Here is a 27,508-nt window from a genome sequence, read left to right as displayed (position 1 = left end):
CTGATGGGGCAGGGGCCTGTGTGCAGTGCTGCTGTGATAACTGTCTTTCCTGTCTCCACTTCCAACATCCTGGTCATACTCTTCCTCCAGGTATAGGAGGCCATCTCCCTGTCTGAAAGGGCTCTGCTCTCTCTCTGTCTCTGGTGAACTTCTACGTAGATGTCAAGGCCCAATTCAAATGTTGCCTCCTCTGTGAAGTCTTCCCTGACTCCACCTGGCAGAGTTCAGCCACTTGCCTCTCACACAGCGCCTTCTGTGCTGCAGTGACACCTGGGGTCTATGAGGGTCCCCTCTAACCTGGATTGACTGGTGGAGGGCTTAATACTCTGCGGCATGGGTTATGGCTCAGCCGTCTTCTGGTAGTGACCAGATCACACCAGCACTCCTGGGAGGCTTTGGTACCAGGCACAATGCCTGCTCCTGAAAGGTGCTCTTAGAGCACTTTGCTGTCACCCTTTCGACACTGTTGTGTCTTCAAGCACCCTGGACTCTCCCACCCCAGTGCCTGTGTCCACTCAGGTCCTGCAGCCTTGAGACCTTCACTCTACCCTTCCAGCTGTTAAATCCTGCTTTCTGTCCTTCAAGGCCTGGTCTGAGTGCTTCCTACTCCAGAAAGCATATCCTCCAATCCGTCACTCTCTCCTCTCTGCTTACTTCCAGTGCTTTGAATGAATGCCCTTTATTGCCCCTGGGTTTAGAGTCAGGTGTCTCCTCATTAGATAGAGGCTCCTTCAATGCGAGACTGAGGTTTTGTTCGCCTTCGTAGAGGATACACCGACAGAGTAGCCTCAAGCACACTCAACTGACTTCTGGGTGGCCCTGCATTCGGTATGTGGTTGGGGTGCAAGGACCCTTGTCTGCTTCCAGCTCCTCCACAACCACATTGGCCTGGAGTGGCTGCAGAGCCAGGCTTTCTCAAGTTGAGTCCTGCCTCTGCCACTCACTGATTCCATGATCCTGGCCAAGTCCGTTGAATTCTCTGAGCCTCACCCTCTCCATCTGCGGAACAGAAATACAGTACCAATATGTTCTTTGTAGGGATCCACCAGAATGAGATGAGAAGGAACGTCCACTAAATGCCAGTGACACCGAGTAGGGGACAGATGAAGACTTGTGCTACACTCTCCCGAGCCCTGCCTCTCTCCCCACGAAAACTTTTAGGGGAATATTCTAAGTTTCATAAAAGGCAGGAGTTAAAGAGAAAATAATTGCCTGGATCCTTGGAGGCCCAGGCTTAGGGATTGCTGATTTAATGAACTGGGGGAGTTCAGGGCTTTGAGGGATAATTCTTCAATCGTCTGAGTATGACCGCTCCTTTTTTAGACCAGATTCCATTTCCAAAAGCCCGCAACTAGATCTCATTGACAAATACCCAGAGGAAAGCAGGAGGTGGCAGGAGGAGGAAACAGCAGGGCGAGAGGAGGTAAAATGAGCATCTTCCTTACTAGGTCACCTACCTCTTTGCCCTGACTGGATGACTCTCCCCTGCTAGTGTGCCCAAGGCCCCTGGCTGCTCCCAGGGGAGCAAAACTGATGTTTTGCTTGAAGGTGCCCCAAAAGCTGTTGGGTGCCTGTGTGTGACAGGTGCTGTGCCAGGCATTTGACATGGGGTCTTTAGTCTAATTCAAACCTCACAAAGCCCCATAGGGTACAGCAGCCCCCACCTGGCCTAAGATAACAGGTGGCTTAGGTAGGTGAAGGGCAAGTGCCAAGTTCATGACATGGGTCATTATTTAGAATCAGGATGTCATCATCTGCAGGTGAATCTCCCAGGGAGAGGACAGGAAACTACCCAGCTAGGAGCACAGGAAGCTCAGGAGTTCTCTGTTCTCTGACGGGACCTTCCATCTGTGGAGTGGACCCCAGGCCAGAACCTAGGGGTGGGCAGGAGAGCCAGCTGCCATCTTAGCCAGTGCTGTGTCCCAGGTGAGCCCTGGCAACCCTCTTCTCCTCTCCTTTGGTACCCGGGCCTCTGCCTCCAAGGTCTCAGGGACGGGGAAAGGGGATGATGTAACCGAATACAAACAGCAAAGGTGTCTCATTTCATGCTTGTGAATATCAACAGCCTAGGTCCAGGCAAAACACAGGAAAAAAAAAAAAAAGGCCCACTGGGGCTAGGAGTCAGGGGGGCATAGGAGAGGAAGCAAAACAGGCCCAAGAAGGTGCCCTGAGCCCTGCTCACTCAAGGCGTCCAGGGGACAAGGCGGAATTAAGAACTCTAGAGAGGTTTTAGGAATCCGAGAGCAGCAGGAGCCTGCCTTCCCTGAGGGACCATCTCCAGCTAACATCAGGGAGGCGGCAAGACCCGTGTTCCCAGCAGAAGGAAAAGTGACCTCTGCCATGCCAGGCTGACCTCGTGGGATTCCCCCCATCCCCAAAACAGGCACCTGAGCTGGACAGAATCAGCAGAGTAGGAGGAGGGAAGCCAGGGCAGATACAAGGGTGACCCATGGACGCTAGTGACCCGGATGGCACAACAGCAGATGCCAGCACAGACAGCGGTGCTGGGACCCGTGGCCCCCAGCCCAACACCACATGCCTGCAGAAAGGGCACTGGGGCCAAACCGACTCTGAGGCTCAATTTCCACCACACACCCAAACCAGGACAAGAAAAGAAAATGGAAATACAAAGACTCAGTCACGTGCAGGGAGGGGAGGTGGTCACCGACTGCTGCTTGCATGGGCACCAGGCCACGCCACCTCCTCCTGAAAGGGTAGAGCTTAGTGGCCCCAGCCCGAGGCCCAGCCCCCACCCCCTCAACAGCCCTGGGACATGCTGAGGCTCAGGGTCCCCCGTGGAGCCTAGCAGCAGGATGCTGGGAGGGTGGAGTAAGCAGATCCATGGAGAATGTGCGATGGGGAGGGCAGCATGAGTCTTGGCCACCATGACTTGGCTGGATAAATGAAGGCAGCCTGTCCAGTTGGGACCCTAGCCAGCCCATGCCCCCTACCCTAAGGCAGGGGCCAGAGAATGGGAGTGTCTCAGGACACTGTGAGCAACAGGAGCCCAGGGCCCTCCAGGGGTGTTCCTGGAAGGTACATCAGCCCTCCACCGCCTGGCTGAAGTTCCCAGGACCTGTCCCTTGCTGCTCTGGCACTTCTCACCTCCAGCCCATCAGAGTCTCCCCAGCCATCCTGGCAGTCCTCCTGGGCTCCTAGCCAGAGCCCAAAGGCCCCCATCGGGAATTCCATCTGTGTCCTCTGAATCGAGAGTTACTGCCCATCAAGCAAGCAGCACTGGACCCGCTTCCTGCCCGGCTACCAGTAGGAGGAGCGGCCAGCGCCACGCCCACCCTGCTCTCCACTAAGAACCAAGATGCAGACACCCTGCCGGGGCACAGGTGCCTGTGGCCTCCCATCAGCCCAGCCTCCCCCGACTCCTCCCCTGGGGACCACACTGCAGCCAGCCTGGAGCTCTCTGAATTTCTGAAACACATCACAATTTTTTTTTTTTTACTTTCAAAAGGCCTGGCAGGGACACCCTGGTCCACGGAAGCATGTCCAGGCCCAGAAGCACATCCTTATAGGAAATGAATGAATCCGTCTGATGACATTATTAAAATAACTTTCCCTGCTCTCGTTCTGGGCTCTCAAGTGACAGATGAAGAAATGACTGAAAAAATTTGATTTTCCAGATAACTCAACTATAGGGAGAGAATACGCTGACAATTTTTCATCCATTCATCAGATACTTCAACCTGTGTAATAGTTCTATTTCTCATAGGATATTTAAAAATTAATAGTCCAGTGTATACATCATTCTCTGTAAGTTTGGTCATTGTAAGTCAGCCTATCCAACCCCAGTGAACATTTCAATTCTAGTTCCAGGGCCTGTGAGAGTGAGCAGCAGCCCTTGGAAGGTGGGCTGCTGCTATGATGTCCCCACAGCAGCCAGCTAGCCGGCCTTCCAGGGTGACACCTGCTGCATTTGCAATTTGATACTTTCACAACCTGGAACTCTGCTTTCTATTTTATTTATTTATTTTTTTTTTGACACAGTCTTGCTCTGTCACCAGGCTGGAGTGCAGTGGTGCGATCAGTGGTGTGATCTCGGCTCACTGCAACCTCCACTTCCCGGGTTCAGGAGACTCTCCTGCCTCAGCCTCCTGAGTAGCTGGGACTACAGACACGTGCCACCATGCCTAGCTAATTTTTGTATTTTTAGTAGAGACGGGGTTTCACCATGTTGGCCAGCATGGTCTCGACCTCTTGACCTTGTGATCTGTCCGCCCCAGCCTCCCAAAGTGCTGGGATTACAGGCATGAGCCACCGCGCCCGGCCTGCTTTCAATTTTATCTCACTTAACCCCCAGATATCGGGCCCCTAGTGGATCCCAAGGACTATGCAGGCACTTTGACAAAATTCTGCTCTCTTTTCTCACCCTTATTCTAGTTCTGAAGGAGTCTTGTACCCCTTGGGCAAAGAGAAGAGCAACAGACTGGGAGTCTGGGGCTCTGGATTCAAGTTCTGCCTATGAATCCAGTCAAAAAATGGCCCTGAACATGCCTCTTGGCCTCCAAGCCTCCATCTCTGCTGTGCAATGATTTGGACCAGAGGGGACCTCTCAAAGCTGTGAGGGAAAGGAAGGGTCAGAGGAGGTTGGCCTTGCAGAGACCAGGCTGGGCAGAGCTGCAGAGGGAGACTCAGACCTGGTGCCAAGGGGCTGAGAGCAGGCCCCACAGGCAGAGCCTGGAGGGACCGTGGAAAACAGCCCCGGCTGTGTTTACCGGGGGAGCTGGTCTCACCCGCGCACATAAGGAGCGGAGCTAGTCTGGCGGGGGCGTTGCTGGCTTGTCCCCAGGAACGGGGCTGCATGTATATGTGTGGGCAGGCACGGCTGGGCACCCACGGGTGCTGAGTGTAGTCAGGAGAACTGGCACTTGTCCCTGTGTGCACTGCCTGTGTGACCCGGAGCACATCTCCTAACCTCTCTGGCCTCAGCTTCCTCTTTTGTTGACCACTGGGAGAGGAGATTCTCATTCATTTGGTTCATTATTTCATTCATTCAACCAACATTCTTCCAGGTTTGTGGCAGATTCTCAGAGCCAGGCACTGGGAAGACAAAGATGGCTATGGAGCGGCTCTGGGCCCATCGGAGACGGGCCCACAAACTCCTGCAGCAGCCGGGAGAGCTCCCTGCTCATGCCCCGTCACGCGGGGCCACGTGCAATGGAGCACAGGGGAAGCTGTGGCTAACTCTCTGGTCTGCGGGGCTCAGAGCAGGCTGCCTGGGCAAGGTCACACCTGTACCTTGAAGGATGGAAAGGAGGTCATGGGGTGACCGAAGCAGCCTGCTAGAGGAAGTGGCCAGTGCACAGGTCCCGGTACAAAAGACCCATCTTGTAACACACACCCAGTGAAGCTTGTATGATGCTGAATTACAATCACTGTTTACATCTGTGCCTTGCACCATTTCCTGAGCACCGTAAAGGGTAAGGATTACCAGATGCATCTTCCCATGCCCACCCAGGGCATGGGCATCGGCACGGGCACAGAGGAAAAGCCAGGGGGTGTCTTCTTGGGTAGTGTCCGCGGTTGGAGGGAGGGAGGAAAGGAGGGGCTGCTCCAGTCAGGCAGGGGCATGCAAGGGACGCGCCCACACTCCCACAGGAAGCACAGACAGGGCCATCTCTGGGACTCTACCTCTGGGACTCCTGGAGCCAGGAAGACAGCCGTGTACTCAGCCAGTGCCACGTCGTTGAGCATGTTCTGTGCCAGCTCGGAGAGCAGGAGGTTCCCCAGCCCATGTCTGTGCAGCTCCTGTAGCAGGTGGGTGATCAGGCGGTTCCTCTCCCGGCACTTCCGGACGAGGGAAGCTATCTTGGCCTGAAAGGGTGGGAGGCCATGGATGCAGAGCTCCCTCCCACCAGGGCTGCATGGCTGAGCTGGAGGGCTGGGGGCCAGAGGGTCAGCTGAGGCCCCTACTCACCATCCCCAGCCCTGCCTCAGCTCAGCGGAGCAGCCTCCTCCCTGCGAAGCCTCCCTGCCCCCAGAAGCCAGGCTGCTTTCGGAGCAGACGGCCACACACCCCCAGGGGCTCCGCACTGCCCTTTCCATGGGGTCTAGGCTCAAGGCAGCTCAAGGCAGCAGGGGTCAAGAGCGTGGATTTGGGCCCCACCACGGACCAGCTCTGTGAGCAAGCTCCCCTCTGCACCTCGACTTGCCCATCTGTACAATGGGGTTTGTCATGGACACCAGGATAAAAGGAGACGGCGCAGGCAGGCACCTACCGAGTGTCATGTTTCTATCCTTATCTCACATTTCGATAGCACTTTATAAGGGATTATGGCCTCCATTTAAAGAAATGCTCCACAGCAAATGATGGTGATCAGAGCGGGGGGGAGGGAAGCCTCACACTGCCGGAGCCTCACAGTCCGCTCTGCACCTTTCCAGCTACCACGTCTGCAGGGGCGCGGCAGGAATTATGACGATTTTTATTTTACAGGCGCCAACTCGAGGCTCAGACAGACACGGAAATGTGGGGTGGGAAATAACTTTAGGAACTGTCTGGCTCATGTTTCTGATTTGACGGCTGACGACACTGAGGCCCCAGAGGGAGGATGACTCTGCAGGTCAGCGGGAGTCCAGGGCATAACCAGGTTCTGCTGATGCCCAGCCCAGGGCACCTCCCTCTCCACTCTGCCCTGAGGCCAGAGAGAAAGAGCAGAGCCCCCAGCTTCTCCTCAGATCCAGGCCCATGTTCAAGATGAAATGTGTTACCTTGACCAAATTCTGTGTCCTGCTAGCAAAAAATATATTAAACCCCATGGGTGAGTAATGACATTTCTGGGAATTGATCTTAAACATAAATGTCTAGATACGTGGAGAAAACCTTTCTGAGAAAACCTGTACATTGGCCGGGTACGGTGGCTCATGCCTGTAATCCCAGCACTTTGGGAGGCCAAGAGGGGGTGGATCACCTGAGGTCAGGAGTTCGAGACCACCCTGGCCAACATGGTGAAACCCTGTCTCTACTAAAAATACAAAAATTAGCCAAGTGTGGTGGCACACGCCTGTAATCCCAGCTACTTGGGAGGCTGAGACAGGAGAATCACTTGAACCTGGGAGGCAGAGGTTTCAGTGAGCCAACATCGTACCATTGCACTCCAGCCTGGGCGACAGAGTGACACTCCATCTCAAAAAACAAAAACAAAAACAAAAACAAAACAAAACAAAAGAAAAACTACATCACAGTGTTTGCATACAATTAATGATACAAAAGAGAGAGCGATAGAAAGGAAGGGGCTTGAGCACAGAGCGCAGGGGTGGTGATTTTATGGACCAAGGCCTCTTGCGCTTCACCCCAGCATGAAAAGTGCAGCCTCAAAGGCTGGGACCCACCTGCTAGGTCACCCCATCGAGTGGGAACAGCAGGAGGCAAACGTATAGGCATCGTAGGCTCTCAAACACATGGGAAACGTACTGGAGGAAAAGACGTGGAAATGCCATGTGCAAGCAGGGGCTGCTGCTTTGTCTCCTTCATTCTTCTTTGCGGTTTTTTTGTTTTGTTTTGTTTTGTTTTGAGTCAGGGTCTCACTCTGTTGCCCAAGCTGGAGAGCAGTGACGTGATCTCGGCTCACTGCAGCCTTGACCTCCTGGGTTCAAGCAATCCTCCCCGCTCAGCCCTCCCAAGTAACTGGGACTATAGACGCATGCCATCACTGAGCCTGTATGGGATTTGGCCATGTTGCCCAGGCCGGTCTCAAACTCCTGAGCTCAAGCAATCCACCCGCCTCAGCCTCCCAAAGTGCTGGGATTACAGGTGTGAGCCACCGTGCCTGGCCCTATCCAGACTTTTATACAATAGAGGTGGATTACATGTCTAATAGGAAAAATACTAAACTCTCTTTTGTTTTGAAAGAGGCATTTCATGTTGATTTTATGAACATATTACCTTCAGGGGAGTCACCGCCAACTTTGCTTCATGTTGCTTTTTCTGAAGTTCTTCAAGCTGAAATAAAAGCGACATTTTTGACAACACTGCACTGTCACTTACCACTGTCCAGAGCTTCCCCAGGCAAGCTGGGCTCAGAACAGCTGGCAGTTACCTGCCCTCTTTACCCTCATGGGGACTCAGTGCCAGGAACAGGGGCCTTTCCCACCACCTGCCTGGCAGGATCAGGGGAGGACAGATGTTCTGAATACTCAAGAATCAGCTTGGCCGGGTGCAGTGGCCCACGCCTGTAATCCCAGCACTTTGGGAGGCCGAGGTGGGCAGATCACGAGGTCAGGAGATCGAGACCATCCTGGCTAACACGGTGAAACCCCATCTCTACTAAAAAAAAAAAACAAACAAACAAACAAAAAAAATTAGCCAGGCATGGTGGTGGGCACCTGTAGTTCCAGCTACTCAGGAGGCTGAGGCAGGAGAATGGCGTAAACCCAGGAGGCGGAGCTTGCAGTGAGCCGAGATTGCGCCACTGCGCTCCAGCCTGGGCGACAGAGCGAAGCTCTGTCTCGGAAAAAAAAAAAAAAAAAAAAAGAATCAGCTCTGCCCAGCTGCAGTGGCTGGGGCCAGCTCCAAGCCCTCTTCTGAGTCTCCAGGCAGCCTGGCAGTTTTCTGGTCTTGTGATAAACATACAAGTTCCTGAGCCAGACAGCAGGGGTCCTAATCCCGGCTCAGCCAGTCGCTGGAACTGAGATCTTGTGCAAGACACTCTCTGCCTCAGTCTTCTCATCTGTGAAGGGGGCTCATATGAGTGCCCACCCACTGGTGAGAACTGTAGTGAGGATTCCGTGAACCTATCCATGTAAAATGTTTAGAACAAGCCCTGGCACCTGTCAGTGATCAATAAACTAATGTTACTATTAGGCGCAGATGAAAGCTGGACGCAGATTCTTTGAGACTGCTCCCCGTAGAGGGGGTTCCTATCCCCTTCCCTCAGATCTGGGCTGGCCTGAGATGCCTTGATTCATAGAATGCAGCGGAAGTGGCCCTGGGGCCTTTGTGGGCCCGGCATTGAATAGGACTGGCAGCTTCTACTTTGGGTCTCTTCTGTTTCTGAGCCAGGATTTAAGAATTCCAGGTGCCCGCTGGGGAGACCGTGAGACATGACAAAAAAAAGGGAAGGCACCAGTGGGAGCTGCCTTCCGCCATCCTGCAGAGGGGCCAGGATGTGAGTGAGGCCGCCGGGGACCCCCCAGCCGAGACTGGCATCCAGCCGGATGCCACTGAGTCATGCCTACTGATCCCCTGGAGGGCGGAACAGCCTAGCCGAGTCCTATCTGAATTCTGGACCCATAAGATACAACAAAACAGGTGTTGTGTGAGTTCTTCTAACTCTCTCAGTCCCTTTGCAGTCAGTTAAAAAAATCAAATAAAAAGCCACAAGCCTCTTCCTCACCCCCAAACTCTTCGGACCAACATAACTATATGGATCAGAATGTGTGTATACGAAATTATACTGTGCAAAAGGCCTTGCATCTTGCTTCGTAATTAAATAATATGCAAGATTTTAAAAGAATGAGATCAGTTTGTATGTGATACAAAAATTTTGATGGTATTTTCATATTAACACATAGAAACTGACCTCATTCTTTTAAAATCTTGCATGTTATTTAATTACAAAGTCAAAACAAAATTGATTTAACCAGTTCCTTGTTTATGGAAATTTATCTTAGTTCTGTTTCTTTGTTTTACAAAGAAGATTTCAATGTATATTTCCATATATCTGTTTTGGCACAGCATTCCTAATGTATTCAAAGAGTAAAATTCCAGCCTTAAGCAGACTGTCTTATATTCAAAAGGCACTCAATCATATTTGCAGCCTTGGATTAAACCTTCTGTCTGCTTCAGTTTAGGAAATAACATAAATATGCCACAGTGAGATAAGTATTGGGCATTTGCAATCAAAAAGTGAACAAGAAGAAATTAAAAAGATAACCTACAGAATTGGAGGAAATATTTGCAAATCATATATCTAATAAAGGACTTCTATCTAGAACATAAAAGGAACTCTCACAACTCAACAAAAAGAGAGTCAATTAACCCTATTAGAAAAATGGGAAGAATCTGAATAAACTCTTCTTCAAATACAACATACAAATGACCCACAAGCACGTGAAAAGATGTTCCACATTATTAGCCATCAGAAAATACAGCTCAAAACCAATGAGAGACAATCTCCCACTAACTAGGATGTCTATGATAGAAGAGACAGCTAGTAGCAAATGTTAGCGAGGATGAGAAGTTGGAACCTTCCTACACTGCTGGTGAGAACATAAAATGAAGTTATCAGAGACACTCTTCCTCTTTAAAGCAACTGCGATTGAGATGTTCAGGAATTACATTACAAAAATGTCATCATAAAACTGAGAACTATAAAAAAAAAGAATCATAGGGAAATTCTCCACCTGCAAAATAGACTAACTGAAATTAAGAACTAAAGTGAGTTTAGGAGCAAATTAGATTCATCCAAAGAGAACTATTTAGCTGGAAGAGAGATTCAAAGGAAATATTGAAACTGAGCAGAAAGAAAAAAGAATGAAAATAATTTCAAATATACTTAAAGTCTAATTCATGTGTAACTGAAGTTTCCACACACACCCCCTCCCCACAGGCCAGTGACAGATAAGAGAAAAAAGCAATACTAGCTCTTGTGTTGGTTGAAGACATGGTGAACGAGACACACTCATTTATTGCTGGTGGCATGGAAGTGGATACCACTACTTTGGAAAGCAATTCGTGATATATAGCTAAGAATCAACAATATTGCCACCTTTGGAGCCAGTAGTCCCAGTTCTGTGAACTGTTTTATATAAACAGTTATGTGTAAGTTCATAGAAACAGCTCTAGATGCAACAATTGGGGAATAGTTAAGGAAACCACATCCACCCAATAGATTACTACACAAACAATCATAGACAAACAATCATAGATTACTACACAGTCAAATAATCATATGTATGAGGACTATGCAGCCACATGGGCAAATGAACATAAAACTCTACATATAACATGCTTTGATCTTACAAAGAACACATGGGAGAAGAGCTGGAAATTATACCGTAATGCTGAGGCTGTATTTTTCATCCATTGACTTGTCCAACAATTGTAAAGTTGCTAACATTCAGGATAACGAGTTATGGCCAGATGAGTAGACTTGTTTCTTCTTAGTGGGAGTATAAATGATGCTATCATTTTGGAGGTTTACTTGCCATTACCTATCACAGTTAATGATTTATATATCCTTTCTTTTGCTAGAAATTTGCCATTTAGATATACAGCAGAAGTATATGCCAAGAGAGAAATAAAAATGTTCATTGGAGCTGTGTTTGTAATACAAAGAAATGGAAACAACTTGAATTTCCACAAACAGAAAAATTGATTAAATATGTTATGATTTGGCCTCATGATGACATAATACACACGATTTTAAAGGAATGAGGTCACTTTGCATGTGTTGATATGAAAATACCACAAGATTCTTAATTAAATGAGAAAATGAAGATGCAGCATAGTTTTGTACAGTATAATTTCAAACATGTACACATACACACACATTCAGAAAGTGGGTGGATAGAGTTGAAAAAATATTGGAAGTCAGAAAATGTTAAGGTTGAGGAGAAAGAAAGCTTTTATATTTTAGATGATTAAGATTTGCAGACAGTTGTAAGAAATAATACAGAGAGCCCTCTTGTACATGTTTTTTCAAGACAGGGTCTTGCTCTGTCACCTGGGCTGGAGTGCACCTTGAACATTTTGCCTGGTTTCCCCCAGTGGGAATATTTTGCAAAACTATAGTGTCATGTCACAACCAGGAATTGAAATGGCCACAATTCACTGATCTTTTTCAGATCTCTCCAGTTTTACACGTGTGTGTCTGCGTGTTAAGTCCCGTGCAATTCTGGTACCTGTATAGGTTTGCATCTGCACCACTGTGTCATAGTCACACCCACTTCCCTCTGACAGAGGAAAGGCTTTGACTTTTATTTATATGACACTGTAAGCCTGCTTGACTTTTTAAAGAAACCACATATGTGCAGTTTTTAAATTTAACAGGGGAGCAATCATAGAGCCTGTGTTTTTTTTGTTTGTTTGTTTGTTTTTTTTTCCTGGTACTGCCTTATACTTTAAAAATCCAGTACCTGCTCCCAACTGGCTGGGTCAGGGAGACCTCAGCAAATCTTTGTTCACTCCCAAAACGCCCCGGGGTGTGGGAGCCCTGGCTGACAAGAGGGGAAAAGAAAGCACTTCCCACACCTTGGCCTGGAGCTCCTCCTGGAGGCGGGTGGCCTTGTCCAGAGATGCCTGGTGGGCAGCGCCCTGGTCCCTGAGCTGGCACTGCAGGGTCAGCACCCGGTGATGGAGCTGCTGGGCACGCAGCCTGGGATCCTCCTCAGTAACCTCGGCCTCTGAGTCCCGGAGCTGCGGAAATCACAGATTTGAATGAAATGTTTAGGTTATCTTCCAAGCAATTTGCCTTAGCCAACAAACTGTACCCGTTTCCCCACTCCATAGTTTTTTGTTGTTGTTGTTGGTTTTCCTGCTTATATTTCTGTTATAGTAAGTTTTAGAAGATAAGGTAGCAGAAATCACTCCCAATCTGATTATCCTGCAGAATCTTTATTATCCATAGATTTTCTGCAGATTTCCTGCTAAGTCCCTCGACATGTGCATGTATAGGAGTGGGTGGTTCTGCTTGGTTTCCGGAGGTGGGTGTTGGGGAGGGCCTGGAGAGTCCCAGAATAACAGCCTGGAATATTAGCTTCAAAAATATGTGCAGTGGGGTGGCATTCCAGAATCTGCTGTAATAGATGCCAGTCACTGTTATACTGAAACAGTGTGATGAGCGAAATTGAATGTTCCAATCAAATTATGAGTTGCCTATTATGCTAAAGCATAATATATTTATATGAAACAGAAGATACTATATCTCCCACAGGCACTTTTCTTAAATGAATACACAATTGCCTGTCACTCTTCTTGGATCTAACATGAGATTAGCAGGTTTCATTCAGATGCCAAAGGGAATTTCTGGGAGGAAGGACAGTGAGAGGGAACAGGCTGGCTTTGCATTGTGGGAAGTGTGGCAAAATGGGAGAGGTGCTACTGCCCCCAAATGGTTTTGAAGTCTAAATTCTTATTTTTTAAAATAACTCACATACATACATACACACAAGCATACATAAACATACATACTAACACAGATTTTTCTATATAAAATTTAAAATATGATATATTTCTTTTGTTTTCTGCTTTTCTCCCTTAACACCGTGTTCTGGGCGTTTTTCCATATTACCAAATAATGTTGAAAATGCTGTTATTAGTATATACGCAGCCTCCTGTGGCCGTGCTGAACACTCGGATTATTCTAACATCTTGCTGTTATAATTGGAACTGTGACAAAGGCCCTTGTACATAAGTACTTAGACATACCTCTGATGCTTTCCCTGAGATCATCAGGGGGTATTTCCAGGTGAACAAAGTGAGTATCTTTTTTTTTTTTTTTTTTTTTGAGATGGAGTTTTGCTTTTGTTGTCCAGGCTGGGGTGCAATGGCATGATCTCGGCTCACCGCAACCTCCGCCTCCCAGGTTCAAGCGATTCTCCTGCCTCAGCCTCCCGAGTAGCTGGGATTGCAGATATGTGCCACCACACCCGGCTAATTTTGTACTTTTAGTAGAGACGGGGTTTCTCCATGTTGGTCAGGCTAGTCTTGAACTGCTGTCCTCAGGTGATCCACCCGCCTCGGCCTCCCAAAGTGCTGAGATTACAGGCATGAGCCACCATGCTCGGCCTGACATGAGCATCTTTAAGCTCTTGGTTCATGCTGCTGAGGCGGCCTTAGAAGAAACAGCACTGCTAAAAGTTCCGTTTGTGAAGATTTAGGAGCCCAGAAACTCAAATGCTTCTCAAACTCCCTTCCCCCTTGTGACAGCAGTTCCCTTTTACTGTAAGGCAGCTTCCCTGCGAATTGTAAGACCCCCAAAATTCATCCCGACCTAGCAGGGGTAGGTAGGAGGGGGAACCCAAGCTACCCTGCTTGGGAAAAAGAGACGAGGGAGAAGAGGAGGAGAAGGAAGAATTCAGGTGACTCCAGGGCTGCTGGGGCATCTCTCGTAATAAAATATACAACAGCAGAAGATTTTTTTTTAAATTAATAGAAATATACACCACATGGACCTGAGATGCACAGGCTGGGCCGTGTTAAGAACAGATGGGTGCTCCGAATGGTCCCATAAAATTCAGCTTCAAGACTTCAAAACAACTTGGCCTTTCTGGGAAGTACATTGCCTCCTCTACCTCCCTCCTCTGGCAGTGACTTGGACCAGAGCTTTGTCCCATGGGTCCTCAGAGAGCACCCAAGTATCCTCTAAAGAGAATGGCTGTGCGGCGGGGCGGGGGGTGAGGGGCAGCCTGCTGTCCCATGGGATCACCCCACACAGCAGCCCTGTGAGCTGCCCAGAGAGTCTCCCGCTGTCTAGCAGACATCATGAGCACATGTGCAGGGTATATGCTGGCCTGAGATGGGCGGTGGTGACACTGCCCTCCAGGAGCTCAGGCGGGTGTGGAGAATGACAGGCAGGTAGTTCAACATTCAATACAGCCTGATAAAGGGAAGCCAGGAGGCTGTGATGACCTGAAGGGGGCACTGAACAGAGACATCATCCAGTTGGGGGGTGGCAACTGTACAAAAACCACATTCTGGGTTGGGGGGACCGTACCAATTTGTAGCATTTGCCAGTTTCCATGGTGTGAATATTCCCACCATGACTGACTGCAAGCTACCAAAATGGTATCATTGAAGGCAGAGTTGGGAGGAGACACACATGAGCTGGGAGGAGACACACATGAGTCGGCTCTGACTTGTCTCTGCACAGAACCAGCCTGGGGGTGGGGGGAAGCTTTCTGGAGGAGAGGCCCCCCAGCAGGAGACCTAGAGGAGAAAGCTGGGTGCAGGGAGAGGTGGATGAAGAAGGTGAAGAATGAAGGCAGAGGTGGCAGCATGGAGTGTGGAGGCTGGGGGTATAAGCAGCAACAGTGGAAGCTCCCGAGAGTCTCAGGGGCCAGAGCACTGCTCACTGCAGGAAATTTGGATCTCATGCCCAGTGCAGTAGGAAGCCACAGAGGGTTTTCGGTCAAAGAGTAATACATCAGGTGTTGGTGACTTCTGCTCCATCACCAAGTCCCATGGACTCCAGCTCCACTTGTCACTGCAAATTCCTCAACCCCAGTGTCACCTCTTGGCTATCCAGCCACCAACTCCTCTCAGCTGTTCTCCTTCAATCCACCCGAACCATTGTTCTTAGAGCAGACAGATCTTTTCACAGTATAAACTGGGTCACATCATTCTGCTCAAAACCCTCTGATGGCTTCCTACCACATCTAGAAAAGATCCAAACAAGGGCCTGCAAGCCTTCTGCAACCTGCCTTGTGACAGCTTCTCCAACCTCATCTCACACTACACCCTTCCTTGCCCATTGGAATCCAGCCATGCTGACTACTTTCTGTTTTTCCAATGAGCCAGCCTCTGTCCTGCCTCAAGGCCTGGCCGCTCGCTTTTCCCTCTACCTGGAATGCTCTTCCTCACTGCTCTTTTCTAACCTTCGAAGTCTCAGCTCAACATTCAACTCCTCAGATTTCCACACTGCTACTCACTGGTATTGGACAACTATAGAATCTGGGAGAATATATACAAGTAATGCTTTGCAGGCATTGGAAGATGACTAGTACAGGGCCACAATCCTTAAGAAAAAGCCTGCACAACAAGGCAGGCTCCACATTTTCCCTGGGTTTCTCTCTGAAATATTTTCCAAACAATGGTCCCGAAAATAGAGCCCAAGCTGAAAGTGTTGGTCCTGCTAGATGGAGAAATAGAGCTTGGAGTTTAAGGATGCTAAGACTGCTGGCGTTTGTGGGACAAAGTAACAGGGAAGAGATAGCTGCAGAGAATGAAAGTCCAAATACTGTCCTAGAAATGCCCCTTGGGTCCTTGGCTGAATCATAAGCTATGTGACACAGTAGAAGACTCTAAGCCTTGCAAAGAACAGCAGCTTGGAGGTTTATTGGTGAAGAGATGTCACAGGTCACACACTTCTGAGAAGATGGCAGAGTTCTGGCAAAGCCAAAATGGAGAGCACTTGGTGAATGCTGTGGAACTCAGCTGATATCACTGAGAGGCCATGCCCTAAGAGCAAGGGCCTCACCTTAGGAGTAATATCAAGCCCTACTAGGTCTGAGGGCAAAACTTAAATAGGCCTACACAAGAATAAGATGATCTGCTGATCATGCAACTATCCGCCAGAATAAAATTCACTCAACATTCTTTGGAGAAAGACAATAATCAGGAATCTTCATAAAATATTATACACAATGTCCAACATAAAAGTTTTTGAAATTCCTATACATGAAGAAGCAGAAAAATGTGACTGTTCACCAATAAACAAAATAGTCAATAGGAGCAGGCAAAGAGATGATCCAAATATTGGTGTTAGCAGCAAAAACAAAACAAAACCCCTCAAGGTCTTCAAAATAATTATGATCTATGTATTTTTTAAAACATAGGAAAAATAAATAAAATGGATGTACAGATGGACTATTTCAACAGAGAACCAGAATCTCTTTTTAAAAGAATAAAATTGATATTCTAGAACTGCAAAATACAATAAATGAAATTAAGAACTCATTGAATAGATTTAATGGAAGATGGGACATGGTAGAATACAGGATTAGTGAACTAAAAGAGAGGTCAATAGAAAATCCAAACAGAAACACACATTTTTTAAAACTGATACAGGATTTTTGAAAGATGTGAAATAAAGCCAAAAAGTCTGAATTTCTAGAAGGAGAGGAAAGAAAAATAGAACAGAATGAAATATTTGAAGAAATAATGATCAAGAATTTTCTAAGTCTGACAGAAAAGACAAAAATACACAAGAAGCTAAAAAAAAAAAAAAAAAACCAAACAAAAAAATAAAAACAAGCAGGACAAAAACAAATAAAACCATATCTAGGCACATTATAGTGAAACTGCCAAAACTCAAAGATAAATAGGAAATTATAAAAGCAGTCAGAGATAAAACAACACATTTATTTTAGGGGGAGTGAGGGAGAAAAACAATGACAATTATGACTGATTTCTGGACAGAAACTATGAGAGGCAGAAGACAATGGAATGAGATCTTTAAAGAGCCAAAAGAGTGAAATACCTGGCTACCTAAAATTCAGAATCCAATGGGAGAAAAAAAATTTAATGAAGGTTAAAAAATTGTTTTCATAAAAAGAAATATGAGAAAATTAATCACCAGGAAATTATCACTACAAAAAATCCCACAGTTCTTAGGGCAAAAGGAAATCAGAGCCACAGAAGAGTAAGAAAGAAAGAACAGCACAAGAACATGTAAAGATACGGGTAAATGAAAAATATATGATTGTTTAAAATAACAGTGGCTTATAAGATTTATTCTACATAGGAGTAATATATAACAAAAATAAATAATAAAAAGTAAAAAGAGATTAAATGAAGTTAAACTATTGAAAAATTTTTGTATTAATTGGGACATGGTAAAGAAAACTAGTTTAAAGTAAATTTAAATAATTACTAGATACATTTTTGAAATACCGAGGGTAACCACTAAAAGAATAATACTAAAACATAAGCTAATGGAGAAGAAAAATAAATAACAAAATATAATTAATACCAAAAACAATGGGAGGAAAGAAAGAATAAAAGAAAACAGAACAGATGAGACAAATAGAAAAAATAGTAAATAAATAAAATAAATTGGCTGGGCACAGTGGCTCACACCTATAATCTCGGCACTTTGGGAGGCTGAGGCCAGTGGATCACCTGAGGTCAGGAGTTTGAGACCAGCCTGGCCAACATGGTGAAACCACATTTCTACTAAAAAATACAAAAATTAGCTGGGCGTGATGGTGGCTGCCAGTAGTCTCAGCTACTTGGGAGGTTGAGGCAGGAGAATCACTTGAACCCAGGAGGCAAAGGTTGCAGTGGGCTGAGACCATACTACTGCACTCCAGCCTGGGTGACAGAGCGAGACAGCGTCTCAAAAATAAATAAATACATAAAAATTAAAGAACATTATAATATATAGATTTTAAATAACATAACTAAAAAGAGAAATACACAAATGCACACTCAGAGTGGAAGATTTTAAAACATGTCTTGGTTAATGACAAAACAAATAGACAACATATCAGCAAAGATAGAAGAGATTTTGTTAGGACAATTAACCAGCTTGGCCTAATTGATATACAACAATCAAACAATGTTCATTCTTTACAAGGGTATGTGGGATATACTGTTGGCCATAGACCATAACCTGGTCAATAAAACAAGTCTCAACAAATTTTGGAAGACTAAAATAATATACTGTATACTTTCTAACAGCAATGAAATAAAACTAGAAATCAAGGACAAATGTATAACTGAAAAACTCCAGAGATGCTTAGAAATCAAGCAACATATTTCTAAATAACCCATGGGTCAAAGAAGAAATCATAATAGAAATTAGAAGCTATTTTAGGTTTTTTGTTGTTGTTGTTGCTTGTTTTTATTTCATCCTTTTGGACTTTAATTCCTAAATCAATACAACAGGGCTAGCTATAACAACGTCATTTTTTTTTTTTTGAGACAGAGTCTTGCTCTGTTGCCCAGGCTGGAGTGCAGTGGCACAATCTCGGCTCACTGCAACCTCCGCCTCCCAGGTTCAAGCAATTCTCCTGCCTCAGCCTCCCAAGCAGCTGGGACTACAGGTGCATGCCACCACACCCAGCTAATTTTTGTATTTTTAGTAGAGATGGGGTTTCACCATATTGGCCAGGCAGGTCTCGAACTCCTGACCTCATGATCCGCCCTCCTTGGCCTCTCAAAGTGCTGGGATTACAGGCATGAGCCACCGTGCCTGGCCCTAACGATGTCATTTTGAGGCAATTTTGAGGAATAAATGATAGTATATAAATTTCCTGGCACATAGTAGATAGGCAATACATATTCCTTACCTCTAATCCTTAGAAACTATTTTGAACTGAACAGACTTCATCTCAAAATGTGTGGGATGCTTAGAGAGAAATTTATAGCTTTAATTGCGTAGATTGCAAAAGAAGAACAGCTGAAAATCAATGACCTAAGTTTTCAACACAAGAAGCAAGAAAAAGAACAGCAAATTAAATCAAAAGAAAGTGGGAGAAAGAATAGAATAAGCCCTGGTACGGTGGCGCACGCCTGTAATCCTAGCACTTTGGGAGGCCTAGGTGGGCAGATCGCCTGAGCTCAGGAGTTCGAGACCAGCCTGGGCAACATGGGGAAACCCCGTCTCTACTAAAATACAAAAAATTAGCCGGGCACGGCGGCGTGTGCCTGTGGCCCCAGCTACTTGGGAGGCTGAGGCAGGAGAACTGCTTGAACCTGTGAGGTGGAGGTTACAGTGAGCCGAGATCCCACCACTGCACTCCAGCCTGGGTGACAGAGCGAGACTCTGTCTCACAAAAAAAAAAAAAAAAAAAAAAAAGAATACAATAAAGGCCTAAGAAGAAACCAATACATAAAATACAAACAATAAATAAAATCAATAAAACTAAAAACGGATTCTTTGAAATGACTGATAAAATTGTTGGGGGTCGGGAGGAAAGAGAGAAAGGAAAGAAGGAAGAGAGAGACAAAAAGAGAAAGAGGGAAAGGGAGGCAGGAGGGGGAGGGCAAGAGGCAGAAAGATGGAGAAGGAGACACAGAGAGAGGGAAGGAGGGAGAGAGGGTGGAGCGAGATGGGAGAGAGAAATAGAGATAGAAAATGGAATGAACGAATGCCAGGGTGTCAACGCTAAATATCCTACACATCGTGAAGGCCACCATAGGAACATTATGAGTGTTTTATCCCAGGACTCCCAACAGTCAAGAACTGTCCACAGATGAGGAGAGTGACTCAGAGAAGTCTGCATGTGGCCTAAAAGTCACAGCTCTGAAAGCACAGAGCCGGGTTGGAACCCGGTTTTATCATGCTCTACATTCCATTGTTCTTTTCATTGCAACTTTCAAGACCCAATGTACAGAATTAGCACTTGGGGCGCTTGAAAAACCCCAGGGTTGGAAAATGCAAGGGCTGATCTTAAAGTGTGAACACCCCGTGGGTGCCCTGCTGGAGTCTAAGAAGAGGGGCAGGCTTGAATCTCCCATAGCAGGTGGGAACAGAGATCCCGGGATCAGAGCACCCAGGTGTGAGTCCCTGCTCCATCCCTCACTGGCTATGTGACTGCAGTGACTGCATTTCTCTGTTTTCTTTGTACCAACCTCCTCTCATCTGGTAAGTGGGGAGGATGATTCTACCTCCCTCACAGGACTCTGGTGAATTGCATAAGTGAATGGGGTGGCCCCTGGAACAGAGTCATGCGTGATGAGTAAGCAGATATGCAGACCCAACCTACCGTGGGGCCATTGCTCAGGGAGCTCAGAGCTTGCCCCTGAGCCACAGAACACCTGAGCCTCTTCTCCTCTTTCTCCAAATGTGCTTCTTTCACTCCTGCTCCACTGACATTTCCTTGCAGGGCGTTGGCTACACCAGTGTTTCTCCAGACCAGCGATGGAGGGGGAGAATCAGCACCGCATCTGGAATTCCCGCTGCCTGTGGAAGGTCCTGTCTGCCCTGCAGCCAGACTCATTTCCTCCTCCAAGGGTGGCCCACAGGCTCTTGAAAGCAGCTGTCCTGTGAGTGGAGTCACCTGCACCTCTTTGTCTACAGCGTGCATCTTGGCTTTTCCCTGGAGGTGCTCCCTTCCCCTCACCAAACGCCCCTGATCCGTGCTCCTCTGCAAGGTGACTTCCCTCTCCAGGACATGGACCCTGCGTAGAAGGTGCTCGTTCTCCCCACTTAAGGCTCGGATCATGTCTTCTATTCCTAGCACGATATCCTTTATCAGCTCTTTATAACTGACGCCAAGCTCCGAGATCAGCGTCTGGAGCTTCCAGTTTTCCAGGGTGACTTGCCCCATCGTGTCTTTGGATTTCCTGATACTCTCAGATGTGGCTTTCTGGAGTTGGCCCAGATTCCCTTTCAGTTTTTCATTTTCCTCTTCAAGCTCCAAAATTTTGCCATAACTCTTCCCATTGCAGTCTTCAAGGTCAGAGATTGCCTGTAAATATTGGTCCAGTTCTTTCTTTAACTGAGAGATGTCCCCTACCAGCCTGTGGTTATCCCGCTCGAGCCTGGATATTTTTGTCACCTCTCTCTCTCTCTCTCTTTCAAGGGCGCACACTCTTTCATGGAACCTCTCTTGGTCTCCGTGAAGCTTGGTGTTGTCATGTAAAATCTGGCTTCTCTGTTTCTTCAATCCAGAAATGAGCTGACGAAACCTGCTCCTCACTCTCTCGAGGGCACCCCAGGGCTCAGCAGGCCCCTGTGGAGGGTTTGGGCTGGCTTCATCCCAATCAGGCAGTGTCCCTGGGTTACCAGGAAATTCACTGGTGCCCAGGGCCATGGCCTTTCCTGGCTTATCACCTTCACCACTCTCTTTAGACTTTGCTTCTTCATCAGAACAAATACCCCAATTTCCCCAAACCTGCTGAGAGTGAGCTCTCTCCCTGCCACTGTGCCACTTCTGAGCAAAGCTCCAGTTCTCTCCCCTACATGCAGAGGCTGAGCACTGCCAGCCCTCGCTGCCCGGCTGCAGGGTGGACAGCTGCTGGAAACAAGCCTCCACGTCCTGTGCAAGCTCATCGATTGTGAGTGCACACCTGTCGTGTCCTTTGCTCACAGCCCGTGGATGACCATGACCAGTGGGTTCGGCCCCTTCAACTGATAAGGCGAATCTGGGAAACAGTGGCAAACCTGTCTCTCCTGCAAAGAAAAGCATTTCCTTGCTCTCATGTTCCTGGGAGTCAGGCTCCTCGGGGGCACCCCTGCACCCCAGACCGGATGCTTCTTGATGCGGCATCTCATCCTCTTCCTCTAGCCCTTTGTCCTCCAGGCTTCCTCCTTGCAGAAGCAGAGCATTTCCAAGCCACACTTGGTTTTCCTCCTTGCCCCTAGCTGTCCTCCCAGTGGCTCTGACTTTCCCTGCGAGGAGCTGACTGTCTGTTGGCCATGGCTCTTTGGTCTCATTAGCCCTGGAGAAGGTGGCTGGGGGCGCCACTTCCTCATTCTCTGATGACAGTCCTCCTTGGAGACCCCAGACGTATCCTTCCACCCTTTCCCTCCTGCTCAGGGATTCGGGACCCTCCTTTGATACTGAGGCCTCCCCCTGTAGAAGAGGCATCAAAAACTCCTGCCAGGACCCAGGGCGGCAGGTGGTGGCCTTAGTCTCTGAAGCCCCATTCTGATCCTGCACGTCCTCTGCAGCTCCAGCCCCATTCTCCAAGCTCAGGTTCTGATGGCTTTCCTGACTTAGCTGGTGCTTGTCACCAAGGTTTTTCCCCTTCCTGCCCAAAGTCCCCCTTGCCTCCCCCTCTTCAGTTCTCCCCGCAAGGCTTCCTCCTCCATTGTTCCAAGTGTCTTTCAGATCCTTGGGGTGTTTTTTCAGAAATCGGTGATTTGAAATGTATGGGGCCTCGTGGAAGAGGGAGGCACTGCGGCCTCTTGTCTGGTGACAATCCCAGCCTGGGTGTCCTGTGGCTTTGGGAGGAGGCGGGGACCTGGTGGCCAACTCTTCTTGGGTTTGTTGTCCATCTGAGGGAACCTCCTGGAGCAGCAGTGGTCGCCAAGAAGCGGAGTCCCCAGCCGGCCCCCAGAGAGGGAGTGCGGACGTCTGCACCAGGAGAAAGGCTTCTGCAGCTGGGTCAGCTGCTAGATTCTCTGAAATCCGGGCCAGGTCCATGGGGAGGAGTGACTCGTCCAAGCACTCCCCTGGTGGGCAGCCACAGACCAGGAGAAGAATCTGTTCATCCAAGCTGGGCTCTGCCAGAGTAAGCTACGAATGGAGAGAGAAGATGAGGTGTGAAACAGCCCCTTCCTCCATTCAGCACCCCCACCTCCACTCACCTCCTGGGGTTCTCCGTGTTTCCTCACCAGCTGCACAGGGGACAAGCTCTTTCCCACACAGGACACAGCTGGTACCGCCCCAGGGCCTTTGCACGTGCTCTTCGCTCTGCCCAGAATGTCCTTCCCCCAGATGCCCTCATGGCTCACTCCCTGGCTCCATTCACATCTCAATGCAAATGTGACTTCCTTGAAAAGGCCCTCCCTGACTGCCCTCCCTCACTCTCGGGCCATCCACCCCATGTCATCTTCTCCCACAGCACCCTCCATGCCCTCACACCATATTATATATTTCTGTCTATATCATCTAACTCCCCCTATAGCCCTGCCCTGTCCAATCCACTAGTCATGGGCCACATGGAGCTCCTAAAATGTAAAGTAATTAAATCAAGGTTAACATTCAGTTCTACGGTGGCACTAGCCCCGTGTGGCTCGTGGCTACCGTCTTGGGCAGCGCAGATGCAGACTGTGAGCAGCGCTGCAGAAGGCTCTCATGGATGGGGCTGGTGCAGGCGGTCCACTCCCTGACGACAGGACTTCATCTTTGTTCAACTCCTGGGCCTAGAACAGTGCTGGGCACACAGGTGGTGTTTCCTCCATATTTTTAATGTATTTTTATCTTCACTTATTTGATGTGTTTATCCAGAGAGGAGGAGCCCAGCTCACAGCAGAGGCCCCAGCTGGGCTGAGGGAGGCGTGAGGATGAAATTTGCCTTGAGCTAGGCTCACTGTGAGTCCCCAGGGGCTCCTCCCAGACCTGGCAGGCTGCAGGCAGTTCTCAGTGGAGCCCCTAGAATAGCTGGGAGAGGCTGAGCAGGTCTAAGACACAGAAGAGAAGGACAGAGGGAGCATCTCAAAGGACAGAGGGGGTATGAGCCTTTGGAGGTTGACATACCAGCAGCAGAGCCCCCTCAGGCAGAGGGGGCTTGAAGGCCAGGAGTGCTGCCCCTGCCTGGAGGGGCCACCACATCCCTGCTCCCTGGAGCTGCCAGTGGGCAGCACCTCGTCCTCTGTTCTCTTTGCCTTTGTCTGCAATGTCCTTCCATCCAGACACCAAGGCACTGTCCCAGCTGCCCACAGAGAAAAGAGCACTTGCCCCAGAGAGGTACAGACCTAGAGACCTGGCTTCAATCCTGGGTGTGACCTTGAGCAAGTTCCTTAACCTGCTGGAGCCTCAGCCACCTCACCTGTCAAATGGGGCACCTCCGTGTTCTAAGACATTGCCCTGGGCTTCAAGGGAAGGGGGCGGTGAGGAGCGAGGCATATAGGGATGTGACGTCCAACAACAAAAATAAGAGATGCATCGTGAGCAGGACGTGAATGAATGAAGAGATGATGGAGGGCCTCTCTATTTACAACCACACAACCACAGCTGGGCTCACGGGTCCCAGCACAGCTCTGTTCCTCAGGGATGAAAAAATGGAAGTGGAGAAAGGTTACAACTGCCTCAGCCTCAGAGCGAGCCACGGGAGGTGAGTCGGGACGCAGGCTCCTGACTCTCAGGGCCAGCATGGGGCAGTGTGGGCCGTCAAGCCTGGATCTCGGGGTCCACCTCCAAGCTGGGGACCTTGGGGAGTCACAGCAGCCCTTGGAGTCTCATCTCCTCTCCAGAGCAGAGGTGGCAGCAACACCTCGTGGGTGTCAGGAGGTGTCAACGAGATGAAGCCTGTTCCGTGGAAGCCCAGGCCTGGCACCCAGTTAACCCCCTTCCTCCCCACCCCCCATCCAGGTCTCAGGATGTTTCATTTCCTCTCCTCAAATCTCTCTCTCAACTACTTCCAGAATGTTCTTCCAGACCTGGGGCTTCTTTACCCCTCCCACATCCTGCGGGTGGCCACATAGCCTGCATGAGGCAGGGCTGAGGGGAACCAGTGGCACTGCACACACACGCAGAAAGCCTCTGGCCTCACCTGTTCACGGCTGGATCCGGCCAGGTCTCTGGGGAGCTCGCTTGTGGTCTCCGGGCCTGGAGCCAAAACAGAAGAGGCCCGTCCAGGCCTGATGCAGCTCCAGGTGCAGGGCCCCTCTGGGGACTGGCCTGGAAAGCAACAAGACCCTGGGGGTTACAAAGATGCTCCCAGGGGCTCTGCCATGATCGCCTCTAGGGACCACGTCCCCCGGGCTTGGGTAAGATGGCACCCCCCCACCCCCGACTGTGAGCCTCCCAAGGGCAGCCTGATGACCACCAGCACCTTGGTCAGGGGAGGAAGCTGAGGCTCAGAGACGTGAAACAGCCAACAGCAGGTGGGCAGAGACCCCAGGGCTCCATGCCACCTCTACGGCCCACAGACTCCTGCATGGGACAAAATCCACCAAACCTTTCTAAGCCTCAGCATCCTCATCTGTCAAACAGGGTATGAGCCTCACCCCAGCTCTGCACAGCTGGCATGAGGACACATCTGACCTGAGTCGACATGGCAGCTCTGCTCCTCAGAAATGAGATAAAGGGAAAACGCTGGTTGCATCAGTCAGCAGCACCACTGTGCTACACATATGGAGGATAATACCATCCCTAACAGCCCTTGAGGTTGGAGGGCTGGAAATAAACCACAGATGCCCAGTTGGCCGCCATGGCTGCCAGGCTCCCTGAGTGCAGGGGCTCTGGAAGCCACGGCTGAGGCTGTTATGAGATATTGGCTCAAGCCAGGTGCGGTGGCTCATGCCTGCAATCCCAGCACTCTGGGAGGCTGAGGTGAGTGGATCACATAAGGCCAGGAGTTCACAACCAGCCTGGCCAACATGGCAAAACCCCATCTCTACTAAAAATACAAAAGTTAGCCGGGCATGGTGGTGGGAGCCTGTAATCCCAGCTACTTGGGAGGCTGAGACAGGAGAATAGCTTGAACCCGGGTGCTTGAGGTTGCAGTGAGCCGAGATCACACAACTGTACTCCAGCCTAGGTGACAGAGTGAGACTCCATCTCAAAAAAATAAAATAAAAAAATAAAATAAAATAAAATAAAATAAACAAGAGAGAGATACTGGTTCACATCAGGGACAAGAGGCTTCTAAGCCCCAGCAGGTTCCAGACCTGCCAAGTGCGATTCTCACTGCCTCACACTGGAGGTGTCACCTGGGAAGTGGGGGGACAGGACGGCTCCTGGCCATCATACGGACTTCTGTGAAAGCATGTCCCTGCTGCCAACCTGCTGGCCTGTGAGGCCCCCTGGCTGGCACCCTCCCGAGGGCCAAGGGTGTGAGCCTGTGTTCAGCTGAGCCCGAGCCAAAGGCCCCTGGTGGGAGTTGCATACTCTGATCCCACCTGCAGCAGCTGTGTGACCCTGAGAGAGGGACCCTACCTCTCTGAGCCTCGATTCTTGTCTGTAGGGAGGGGGAACCACCTCCTCTCCCTGCGTCATCGGGACACGATAAGGAGGAACTGAGCTAGCCATTCAGTGGGTGCTGCCTGGGACCCGTCCTCTACGCACCGCGGTACCCGCGCACCTGCTGGGGCCGTTTGTCTGGGGGCATCATCGGGCCGCAGGGAGTTCCACCAGTCTTGGCTTCTGCAGGGGTCCAGGGCCTCCTCCCTGGGCAGGGGCAGTGAGTCACCCTGAACACAGCCCAGAGCGTCCTGGAGGAAGACAGAGGAAGTCAGGAGCCGTCAGTGTCCTGGCTGAAGTGTGCACTCCAAGCCCATCCCCAGGGGCCCCTCCCCAGAAGGGAGCTTGAGTCCCTTCCACAGGTGGGGAAACTGAGGCTCAGAGGGCAGAGAGCTCACAGCCTGGCAGCCCAGCCCCGGCCTTGTGCTTTTGGTTCACCAGGCCAAACTGCCCCCTCTTAGCACTCAGACTCCTGTCCACAGACAACGAGGGCAGCGTTCAGTCCTCAGAGGAGTATGTCTGTCCAGCCAAGAAGCACCCAGATCCCCTAAAGCAGGGTCGTGGACCAGACTGGTACAGTCCGTGGCCTGTTAGGACCTGGGCCGTGCGGCAGGAGGTGAGCAGCAGGCGAGCAGGCATTACCGCCTGAGCTCCGCCTCCTGTCAGGTCAGCAACGGCATTTGATTCTCATAGAAGCGCGAATCCTATTGTGAACTGCATAAGTGAGAGATCTAGGTTGGGTGCTCCTTATGAAAATCTAACTAATGCCTGATGATCTGAGATGGAACAGTTTCACCATGAAACTATTCCCCTCACCCCCTGCCCATGGAAAAAATGTCTTCCATGAAACCAGACCCTGGTGCCAAAAAAGTGGACTGCTGCCCTAAAGGGCACCAAAGGCTCCCAGCTCCACCCTTCCTGTGCAGAGGTCCAGGGCCCCCTCCCTGGGTGGGGGCAGTGACTCACCCTGAACACAGCCCAGGGCACCCTGGAAGAAGGTACCCTTCCTGTGCAGAGGTTCTTTCCATGTCCCACCCAGGGAGGAGGGTGTCTGCCCAGGGGGTTTGGACCGTCCTATCCTTCAACTGTCAATAAGCTCCAAATGCGACTGCCCGGTACCTTGGCAGCGCCCTGTCCCCTGGACTTCTCCACAGTGTGGAGCTTCCCCAGCTGCCGCCCTGCTGCAGGTCAGGATAATTCAGAGGCAGCTCCTTCCTCCCTGCCACAGGGTAGAGGCGTGGGACTGGAAAAACACACA

At 49.4% G+C, this 27,508-nt stretch overlaps 1 protein-coding gene across 1 annotated transcript in view; it reads right to left on the bottom strand.

The window, feature by feature from the left end:
* C3H4orf50 (chromosome 3 C4orf50 homolog) overlaps positions 1-27,508 on the bottom strand; it is a 122,236-nt gene that overhangs the window by 70,581 nt on the left and 24,147 nt on the right. Inside the window, exons 4-9 of the mRNA XM_031010306.3 lie at positions 26,372-26,501; positions 24,839-24,966; positions 20,383-22,860; positions 12,203-12,367; positions 7,895-7,951; positions 5,644-5,826 (exon numbers count right to left, since the gene is read on the bottom strand). Coding sequence (XP_030866166.3) covers positions 5,644-5,826; positions 7,895-7,951; positions 12,203-12,367; positions 20,383-22,860; positions 24,839-24,966; positions 26,372-26,501 — 3,141 coding nt within the window. The remainder of the gene's footprint in view (positions 1-5,643; positions 5,827-7,894; positions 7,952-12,202; positions 12,368-20,382; positions 22,861-24,838; positions 24,967-26,371; positions 26,502-27,508) is intronic.

This window comes from Gorilla gorilla, chromosome 3 (assembly GCF_029281585.2).
Source record: "Gorilla gorilla gorilla isolate KB3781 chromosome 3, NHGRI_mGorGor1-v2.1_pri, whole genome shotgun sequence".
NCBI classification, from domain to species: domain Eukaryota; kingdom Metazoa; phylum Chordata; class Mammalia; order Primates; family Hominidae; genus Gorilla; species Gorilla gorilla.
This window is presented reverse-complemented; position numbering and strand designations above follow the sequence as displayed.